Source organism: Phlebotomus papatasi, chromosome 2, assembly GCF_024763615.1.
Source record: "Phlebotomus papatasi isolate M1 chromosome 2, Ppap_2.1, whole genome shotgun sequence".
NCBI classification, from domain to species: Eukaryota; Metazoa; Arthropoda; class Insecta; order Diptera; family Psychodidae; genus Phlebotomus; species Phlebotomus papatasi.
The window spans coordinates 5,961,221-5,972,284 of record NC_077223.1 but is presented as its reverse complement, the minus strand read 5'-3'; the positions used below and the strand labels follow the sequence as shown (position 1 = coordinate 5,972,284).

The 11,064-nt window shown below is 33.5% G+C and overlaps 1 protein-coding gene across 1 annotated transcript; it reads right to left on the bottom strand.

The window, feature by feature from the left end:
* Positions 1-337: 337 nt before the first annotated feature.
* LOC129805022 (trafficking protein particle complex subunit 3-like) lies at positions 338-6,682 on the bottom strand. Its single transcript, XM_055852825.1, has 3 exons — positions 6,618-6,682; positions 1,358-1,459; positions 338-629 (listed from the first exon to the last, which is right to left on the bottom strand). The coding sequence occupies exons 1-3, from the start codon at positions 6,680-6,682 to the stop codon at positions 338-340; spliced, it is 459 nt and encodes a 152-aa protein (XP_055708800.1).
* Between the last annotated feature and the right edge of the window lie 4,382 nt (positions 6,683-11,064).

Sequence of the window (11,064 nt, the reverse complement as noted above, 5' to 3'; positions counted from 1 at the left end):
GGTGAATGGTTGAAAGGATTGTGGCTAATATAGTAAGTTTGCTAATTGCATCACCACTATCTACCTCTAACATCTGCTGACGACCATATTTTGCACTCGGTGCTGATTAAATTGGCGTCAATGGCGTATCAACTTCCCTATCGGAACACATTCAACACGCCACACAGAAAAAAAGACTCGTGCCTGGTAATTTAATTGTTTATTTCTCTGAATGTTAATAATCTTGTGGAATTCAATTTATTAATCATCCCCTTCTTCATTGTGATTTTATGATGACATTACATTGCAGTTTTTGCATCATTCTTCTTCTTTCCTTACAGAAAACTAACAGACGAATTTAATCTTCACCTGCTGGAATAGCGTCCTCTAGACGCCTGATAAATTTCACCCTGATTTCTGTGTTGGCGTCCCCTTTTAAATGATCCTGGGCAAACCAGCTTTGCACCTCGAGTTGGACCATTTCGAGAGCTCCACGAATGCAACCACAGAGGATTGCGCTGTACCTCAAGTTACCAATATCGCTGGGTAACTCCACAAACTCAGCCAGAGGATTGGTCTCAAAAATTAGAGAGAATTCATCACCTGTCGCAGCCCAGTTGGATATTGTTGGCTGGATATTCAGATACATCCTGCAAAGAAACTCAGCAGCACAGATTCATTATTGCCCAATTTCCCTTATACAATGTAATTTACACTAATTCCGTGGAACAATGGTGCCACTTCAATGAAAAATGAGACATATTTTAAAGCACTTGACTGTTCTCAAGTGTTTCTGTATAATCGATTTGTCTTTGTGTAGGTTCCTGTCACGACTGGTTTGGTGGTTTTGGACCACGTCGAGGACTGGCGAATACAGGCGAGGACTGTCAAAAGCACTTGGGAACAGTCACGTTCTAAAAAAAAAAACTGTTAAAGAGAAAGAGTTGCTGTTTTTTAGCACTTAAGTGTTCTCAACTACTTCTGTCTTATCGAATTTTCTTTGTGTTGGCTCCTGTCACAACTGTTTGGTGGTTTTAGAACACTGCGACTACTGAGGGAAAACAGTCCAGACACGAACCAACACAAAAAAGTCGATAATGCAGAAGCATTTAAGAACAGTCATGTGCTAAAACTAACTGTTCTAGGGAAAGATTTTCTCTTTCTTAGCACTTTGCTGTTGTCAAGTGTTTCTGCCTTATCGAATTTTCTATGTGTTGATTCCTGTTACGACTATTTTTCCGAGTCCTATCATGTTCTAAAACCACAAAACAGTCAAGACAGGAATATATACTGTAGTTATATATGTCACTGACCCACACCGAAACATTCTGAAGTGATTTCTCAGCCTCCCGGTATATAACGAATCGAGCTACCTCACAGATTCACGGTTGAAGGCAAACTGATAATCGATTTGTCCTTAACAGTCAGGACGGGCTTCCTCCCTCCAACTCCTCCAGGCTCAATAGCCTCAATAGTCTTACTACAATACCAAACACAATGAAATGTCGATTATGTAGAAGCACTTGAGAACAGTTGTGATAAAATTATGTTCATTTTTCATTGGAATAGCACCATAAACCACATCAAGCTTTTAGCCGCTTTTGCCCATTTTAAACTTTTGCAAAACGTTACAATAAAATGTTCTATAGTAGGGCCTACTTTGAAGCTGTGTTTCTGTATCTAGAATACACTATGAGCATTTTTGATCATGTCTTTGAAAAAGACTCGTCATTCTTTCAATCATTTTCAATTTCAACCGCGTTTCCCTAACGGGGTGGGGAGCCTAGAAAACCCAAGTTAACACCCTACGCTTGTCGTTCCTCTGCTACTACAGGAAGATGTTCGAATGCCTGTTCAAAATTACATTTATATATTCTTTAAAATTGTTTATCTTAATTTAGGAAAAGGGAATTTTACAAAAATTCCGTTATGTTTTTGAAAATATTGTTCAAATTTGAGTAGTGAGAAATGTCATCCATACCCCCCAAACATTCAAATTTGAGGAACACTACTGTATATCGAAGTTGTTATCTGTCAATGCGAAGAAGCAACTCCTCGACTTTTAGCTCTTCACGAGCGACTACATTCCCTTAATGATTCCCTTAACAGCCCGAAGGTACCTCATCTCGAGATCTTACTCTTTCAGTAATTTCCCAAATGTCATGACCATAAAACCGAAAATTTAGAAGAACGACTTAAGCTCGGCCTTCGCTTTGGATCCACGACGAGATTCCTGCGTCCTGGGGTGGATTATGTAAAAATCATGAACGTTCACTGGTGAAACGTTCACAAGTGAACGATTCACCGCTCGCGTTCACAACTGCTAGAAAAGTGATTATGAATGAGTGAGTGAATCAGTTGCGGTGAAAAACTGCTAGAGTGAATTCGAAGACGTCAAATTTCATTGTTTTTGTTCAGTGGTCATGTAGTTTTTCACAAATTTCTAAGTTTTCCGCGATATTTTAGCAAAAATGGACTAAAATTAGTGTTAAAATAATACAAAATGTGTACAAACCTGAGAGCAGCGTCTGTTAACGTGAGTGAGAAATTTTGTCAATCTTTTCGATTTGTCCGGAAGTGAATACTCTGTACGTGCCACGAAAACAGTGTTTCGTTATAGTTTATAGTTGAGTTCATAAACTCAATGATTTCGAGTCGCATTATAAACTAGTTCTGTGAAAAAGCCTTACTTCCGGTTCTTCAATGTATTTTTCGTCCTAAAAATTGCATTCACTTCCAGTTTCACCCCATCAAATGACGGTGAAAAATCTAACCTCAAAAAACTGAGTGAACTGAATCGTTCACCGCCGCCTTCATAATCGCATTTTAGCGGTTCACTAGTGAAACGCGTTCACTTTGACCTGTCAAGTGAATCGTTCACCGGGTTCACTTACTTACATAATCCACCCCGAGATACTTGAACTTTTCCACTTGTTTCAATAGGACTCCTCTAATATGAAGAGTGAATTTTACATTACCATTACCTCCGACCTAACCACATTATTTACAAAAACAACCAAATCATCTGCCAGAAGGAGATGACTAGAGCTGGCCAAAATATGCAAAAATATATTCAAAATATGCGACATAAAAATGCACGAAAAATCATAGAATATGCAAGAAAAATATGCATTTATTTAATTTATTTTTTAACCCAAATAAGTGTATTTTGTAGCAATTAAAAAAAACTTTTAACTATTGTAAGTTTACTTTTCATTAGGATCTGTCTTCAGTAATCATTTCGCGTATTGTATTTTGAAAAACAATTTTTGAGTTGCTTAATATTAGTAGTCGTTAAAAATGCACTTAAAATCTTATTGCCCAAAGCAATATTTCTGAAAAATATACAAAATTACAGCTGTGGTAAATCGAACACGCAGTACGACAAGATAACTTTAAGGAAACTTCAAGCGCGATTATCTCACAACTTGCTTTCTAGATTAAGATTTTGGATTTGTTTAAAATAAATTGAGTATCCTTTAATTTTGAACCAATAATAAATTTAAAAAGAAATGAAACAATGTCTGTTAATTTTGAAGTAGTTGAATTCAACGTTTAATAACAATGCAATCTTATTTCAGTAAGTTTTTGAAACATAAAAATATGCTTTGTAATATTTTACTTCCTTTGATGAATGTGACAATTGATATTTTACTTTTTATGATATTTTTGTGATTAAAATCTTTCCCTTATATAAGAAAGCATTACTTAAAGCTATCTATAAGTGCAGCCTGAGTTTAGTATATTTGGGATTGATTTTTAGAAATTGTAAGATTGTTTATAAAAATTTTAAATAATCAAATCAAGAAACTATCTGGATTGATTTTAGAAACTTAAAACTTAATTTTAGAAACTTAGCAGTATTAATAATAAAAACTTTTCCGGTTAGCTTTAGACACAGAACACATAAGCTGAAATTTCCACATATTGATTTTAGAAAACGCGCACACCTAAAGCATAAATTGTACATCAAATCCTAAGTGCCTCAGCATGAACTACCAGCTCAACGCAGCTCAATCTAAAATGGTTTAGATTGCGCTTAAAATCACGCACAGCTCAATCGTAAAATGGTTAAGATTCCGATTAGATAAAGGCACAGCTCTGTAGTAAAACTGTTGGGAATGCGTCTAAAAACACCCACATCAGCCTAAACATAAAAGGTTAAGATTACGCTTAAAAACACGCAAAGCACATACGTTAAACGGTTCAGATTAAACGGTTCAGCGCTTAAAAACAGGCACAGCTCAATCATAAAAAGCTTAAGATTGAGCTTAGAAATACGCATAGCTTAATCGTAAAATGGTTAAAAATGTCCTTAAAAAGCGCATTATTAAACGTTTTAAGATTGAGCTGTGAGTATTTTTAAGCGCAATCTTAACCGTTTTATGATTGAGATGTTCGTGTTTTTAAGCGTATTCCGAAGTACCAATCTAAGGATTTCTTATTCTTTTAGAATACGATTTAAAGAAAATGTGATTGAACATCATTTCACCCCTATACAATGACCTCAATTCATTAATATAATAATAATAATGCTGGTACAACATTCCATGAAGGAACTAGACGTTCCCGCAAGGGGATTTCTAGACATGCATTATTATTTTTTCTTATACAGGATGAGGTTGTCAGCCCCATGCCCCGTGGAATCAAGTGCAGTAAAGTTCACTGGATGCAATCCGAACACCTTTAACGCCAGAAAAATTCCTGGTGACCTAAAGGGGATTCGAACCCGGGACACTTGCATCACAGAGCTAATGCTCTACCACTTGACCCATTGAGTGCCCCAATTAGGGTCTCCCATTGCAGCCCGAATTATGGTCTCGCGAAATTCGTGCCTTCTTTGCTCTCACCACTCACGGACAGCCCATATAACGTGAAAAAATTCATTGGAGGTCTCGCGTTTCGTCAGTGGTCAGTTCATTCCTTCTAATAATTTTTCAACGTCAAATGTAAAAAACATAGGGTGGAGTAACCACTTATCGCTATGTTTAGGAAAAACGGGAATTAATTTCACTATAATCTTTGAACCCTTAGTACAAGATAACTCAAATTTGACACAAGGTTACTTAATAGTATTGGCTGCAGATTCATGAAAACAATAGTCCTCCAATTTAACATTGGACTACTTAAAAAATTGATTTTTATTAACAATGCACAAATAACCACTTCGTCGCCACTTTTTACCACTTTTCGCCAGTTCTGTAACCACTTCTCGCCATCCACTTGGAAAGGTTCAAACTCAATTATTTTAGGCAATATTATACAAAGATTAAATTGAATATTTCTCTTTCCTCATGATCATCCTATTATTACTCATTTTAAATGATTTTTCATCGCTTTTAATTGAAAAAAAAAACAAAATATTGGACTATTGCATAACGTAAACAATCCAGATTTGACAACTGAGAATCTACGAAGTGAAGTTAGCGTCGCCTATTGAAAAGAGATGGCGACAGGTGGTAAAATCAATTCCAGACTATTACCACTTCTCGCCATGCCTCATTTTTATATAAATATATTATAAAATGAAATATTAATTAACAAAATACAAATTTTATGTATTCCACAAGAGTTATTAAATATTCAATAGACAAAGTATTTATCCAAATAGGTACATTTTGCTTGCTGAAAATTTCATGACACTTAAGTATATTGGATAAGAAATATTGGATTCGATGCACTTGCTTAAAATATTGCTCTAAAAAATACTCAAAATCGTAAATTCAAAACGAATAATTATTATTTTTCGACTCTATACGTTGCAGCAGTAAAAATACAAGTAACTTTGCGGCTTATTTATTTCATAAATCGCGAAAAATAGCGATTTCAATTTAACCGTGCAAACAGACAGAATTCCCACGAGAATTCCCACGAGTAAATGGTAAATTTGCTATACAGGCGCCCTCTGCAAAAGTGCACGAAACTGCCCGAATGTGTTGAAATATTTTGAATTTCAAATGGTGATTTTCCGTTGGAGGGTGAAATATTCAATTTTCTGAAAATGGCAAAAAGCTATCTCCCTCGAGATAGCTTTTTGCTTTCGGAAGATTCCGAAAATTTAATTTGGAGTGTTTTTAAGCAAATAGTATACATATAAACCTGTAAGATCTACTGTAGTGATCGAAAAATTGATTTTGAAAGCAAATTTGAAACCGAATAATAACACTATATAATAATGTTGAAAGTATTAGTGTTTCTGGATTGAATTAAATATTTAGGTTGCTATAAAATATTATGCCCAGCGCACAATAACTTTTGTTTGTAAACATGTTTTCAAAATTTTCAATAGGAATGAGGGAGATGGCTAGATCTAGATCTCACTCACTCTCATAAAAATTTCAAAAATATGTTTACTAAACAAAACTTATTGTGCGTTGGTCATTACTTCGAAATAAAACATAAATATTCTTTATCGTTCAATTCATTGAAAATAGAGTTCAAAAATTTTTTGGAATAATTTGAATTTAATTATTATACAAATAATCCTTGTATCTATCTCTGTTTAATTTAGCTTCGCTGCTTGGTCTACCGGGCATAAGTCTATCATTTCCTCCTAAGACATCAACTTTAAGTACATTTTCAAAAGTTAGATCGTTACTTTCACTGGTCTTTCTTATAAAATTGTGGAGAAGAATTACAGCTTGTACAATAGTAGTAGCAAACTCTGACTGGGAATATTCGTGTTGAGGTTCTTGTGACTCATTTGTCCCAGAACTTTGCATTTTCGTTTGTTCTGACAGGATGGCTGAAGAATTGCTGTCAGGATTTCGTGAATGATGAGATGAAGACGGCTGAGAGAGTTGAAGTGGCTTCCGGGAACTTAAAAGCAGTTGTGCTGCACTTTGTTGTGGATGAGAAAATGTAATTTCCTGGCCTCTGTTTTCGATATCTCTATTCCTGATAAGTCTTTTCTGAAAGGTCTGGGAATTTCTCATTCCTTTTATTTCAGTCACCTTTTCCAAAAAATCGCAGTATTGGAACCACTTCCATCCACTTCCATTATACGATTCATCATCTGTTTCCGGGGCACCATCACCACTTCTTCCTTTTACTCCACCAGCAGTCCTCAACTTGTGATATTCCTCACGAATTTTTTTTTTCAAATACCGTATGCTATCTTTTACTTTATTTTCTAAAAAAAAAATAACAATAAATTTATAACATACGAAACAAGTAGAATACTCAAATAAATACAATGATATCCAATTTTTTACTCACCAAAGATATCCAGCTTCCTTACCACTTTCTTGATGCTCTCAGGATATTTCATCCTGTAATCTTTCAGCGTGCTATCGTATAACGCTGGATTTTCTCTCTTTGCGCTTATAATAAGCTCAATCTCAGATTCCTGTGAGACGAAAAATTAAATTAGGATTCTTCAGTAACCTTTTCTAAATGAATGCAATAGTTTTATTCATAATATATAATATTTTCTCACCTTTGCTGACAAATTTTTCTCCATGATGTCCATCCTGACTCTTGTTCGACTGACCACCAAATAACATGAACAACTATCTGCAGCTCTTTAATGCACTTTAGAACAATAAAACTACAGCTAATTTGTTGCATTATTCCAAAGACTTTGTCATATAAATAATTGAGTATAAAAGACAAAACGTAATATAATAGAGCCATTTTAATAAAATAAAGTAGCTGAAAATATCTTCCAGACCTTCCAGATATAATATTCCGTTATTTATATTCGGAAAAACACATTTTGAAATTCAAATCTTCGGAGCATTTTTGTGTTGCGCTTGAAATCAACTAGAGGCGCATAGGCGGATGGTAAAAATTTGACAGTTCAATATGGGAATTTCCATCCGGAATTCCCATCAGGAATGGAAAATCTCATGGGAATTCCGTCTGTTTACACGGTAACCGTGTAAACAGACGGAATTCCCACGGGAATTCTCACGAAATATTTCATTCCGGACGGGAATTCCGGATGGAAATTCCCATATTGAACTATATAAATAACGGAATGTGTATTTAGAAGATATTTTACGTACTTTATATTATTAAAGTGGCTTTAATAGACCACAATGATATTAGAAATATTATCTATTAATAAATTTCATGGAAAATCTTTTAAAATATCTAGAAAAATGATTAGAAACGTTGTTATAGCGTAAATATCTCGTCAAAAACCACCAATTAAAGTGGATAAATCAACGACTGGCTTTGGATATCTTTGCTGATAGGATCTATTGATTAATTTTCGTTTGATTGTAGTGCTGATAATTTAAAATTTTATAAAGTGTTAGAAGAAAATGTATAAAATATTCCTGGCAGACCAAGCAGTCAATCCATTCGGAACAGAGATGTTTACAAAGATTAGCTAATTGTATAATAATTGAATACAAATTGTTTAAAAAAAAACAAGAAGATTGTAAAATATTTTAGAATTTTATTTCCAAAAAAAGTAAATAATAAAAAATATTGAAGTAATATTTTATATCCGAAAAGGCAGTTTAATATAGTTTCTGGTTGTAATTTTCATCAGTGAACTTCGACAGTTCTTATTATTCTTTGTATTTTCTTATCTAAATTATTATATTATTTACATTTTTCAATAATGGGATTTATTGAAAAAGATATATTTTGAATATGCCTTTCCAATCATTTAAACTTTTAAACCTCTTCTTAAATGTTATTGATAAATATTTAATTCAATCCAGAAACACTAATACTTTCAGAATTATTATAGTATTATTATTCGATTTCAAATTTGCTTTTAAAATCAATGTTTTGATCACTACAGGAGATCTCACATGTTTTTTCATATATTATTTGATTAAAAACACTCCAAATAAAATTTTCGGAATTTTCCGGAAGCAAAAAGCTATCTCGAGTGAGATAGCTTTTTGCCATTTTGGGCATTATTGCAGTTGATTTTCAATGAAAGTGTTCAAATTGTGATACAAAATATTATTTTTAGCCATTTTAAATTATTTTCATGTGATATTCAATATATTATCTCATTATAAATAAAATTTGAGAAGAATATCTCGAATTCAGTCCCTGGAGCCCCTGGAGCGCATAAAATCAATTTTTTTTAAATAGAATTTCGCAATACTATGAAGGAATGGTATGTTTATAAAAAGTATAGAGATCGATATATGAAGCAGAAAATATATAAGTCGGCGTATCTTAAGATACCTAATAAATATTACCTAAATTTATAAATTTAAATACATAAATTTTTTTTACATACAGTGATAGAAGTTATATAATTTTCATTTTACAAGAAATTTTTTTTTTAAACAAAATTCGTAAATATGCAAAAAAATATGTAAAAATGCAAATATGCAAATTAACATGAAATAGGGGAGACCGGGGAGGTTTGGGACAGGGGTAGTGTGGGACAAGGCAATTTTTTCAATTAATTTTTGAAATAAATGGATTTAAACCACTACAGTATCGTACACCGAGAAAAATTTGGATGGTATTTTCTACAAATCGTGTCTTTAAATTCTACTGCCTGAAAAGATAGTAGAAAATACCATCCTCCATAGAAACTTTCCTTTAGAATCTACCATCTTGACATTTTAAAATTTACTATCCTATGGATAGTAAATTCTAACAGCCGGATGGTAAAATCTACTATCCTCATTTAGATTTTACCTTGACCTCTCTTAGATTCTAATATCCGGGAAGTAAATTTTACTGGCCGCATATTAGATGTTAAAATTTAACTGGAAGACAGTAAATTTTAACGGAGGATAGTAATTTGGATTGAAATTACTATCCAAGACAGTAAAATTTGCCATCCTGCTGTTAGAATGTCATTTTGGAATATCGTGTGTGCCGATGCAACGGTTCCCGATATGCTTTGAATACATTATAGCAATTCGTGGCGCAGCTGGAAGATGCTGGACTGTCATCACAAAGGTCGCGTGTTCAAATCTCAGCCCAGTCGTCAATTTTCACGCTTCAAAATGGCTTGAAATACAGAGAATGTCATCCAAGAAGGACCCCAAGCCCTCAAACTATGGCCAAAAAATCAATGAAAATAGGGAAAAATAAATTTTTCCGATATTTTTCATTCTAATATCCGGATAGTAAAATTTACTATCCTGCCAGTAAAATTTACCATTCGGCCAGTAAAATCTAATATCCTGGATATTAGAATTTACAATCCGGCTATTAGAATTTACTATCCATGCAATAGATTCTACAATTTTTGACAGTCCAATTTAATATTGCGTTTGCTGGGTGACTTTTTTATTATCCGGCCATTAGAATTTTGTATGGAGGATGGTAAATTTTACCATCCACATTTTTCTCAGTGTAGGCAATAGTAAGATGTATCTTGACCAAAAGAATGGATATCCTCAGTTTTATTGTTAAAAATTGCTAAAAATTGTATTTTTTCACGTCTCGGTTTTTCACTCTGTATTTTATATCAGCAACATATAATCAAAATTTTTTTATGTCATTAGCTAGCAGTGTAATCTGGGAACATATATTTATAAAAGTTTCCGAGATCATACACTCTTGATTTTTACTCAAAGGTTTTAAATACCAAAATTACCCACGGGGATGTTTGGGACACCTGAACGGGGATGAATGGGACGTTGATTTTCGACAAGATTGTAGGTGGTATACAATTGTTTATTGTCAAAATGAAGAGTAATGCCCAGTTTCTACTGGAAATCTCCCTCTTGTGCATACTTTACCAGTTGAAGATTTGTTTACAGGGACAATTAAACCATCAATGTCTCGGGGATCAATAATTTATTCTCTAGAGGATATTTTACTTTTGTCTAATCTCGTTAAAAACTATTTTCTTTTTTCGAAAATTTCTCGTACAATTACTCTACAATTCTCACAAGTTTTCCAGAAAAGACAAGGCAAGAGCTTATTTAGAGAAATAATGAGAAAACAGGTACAATGCAGTTGTCGTAAGATCATACATGAATCTGTCAATGAGTTCAAAACTAAGAGTTGCAAGAAAATCTTCTCGCCTGAGGATTGCAATATTTAGAATAAAAAGAGAAAAGAAAATTAGATGGAAAATAAGAAGAAAATACTTTAAATAATTGATTGACAATAAATGACTGTACTGTACAAATTAAATTGATA

Excerpts from the sequence above, each read along its gene's own strand:
- LOC129805022 (XM_055852825.1), bottom strand. The coding sequence starts at position 6,682 with ATGAGTCACAAGAACCTCAACACGAATATTCCCAGTCAGAGTTTGCTA. Across the intron at positions 1,460-6,617 it reads CTACTACTATTGTACAAGCT|TAAGACTATTGAGGCTATTG; the intron begins GTAATTCTTCTC and ends TTGGTATTGTAG. Across the intron at positions 630-1,357 it reads TTGCCTTCAACCGTGAATCT|GATGTATCTGAATATCCAGC; the intron begins GTGAGGTAGCTC and ends GTTTCTTTGCAG.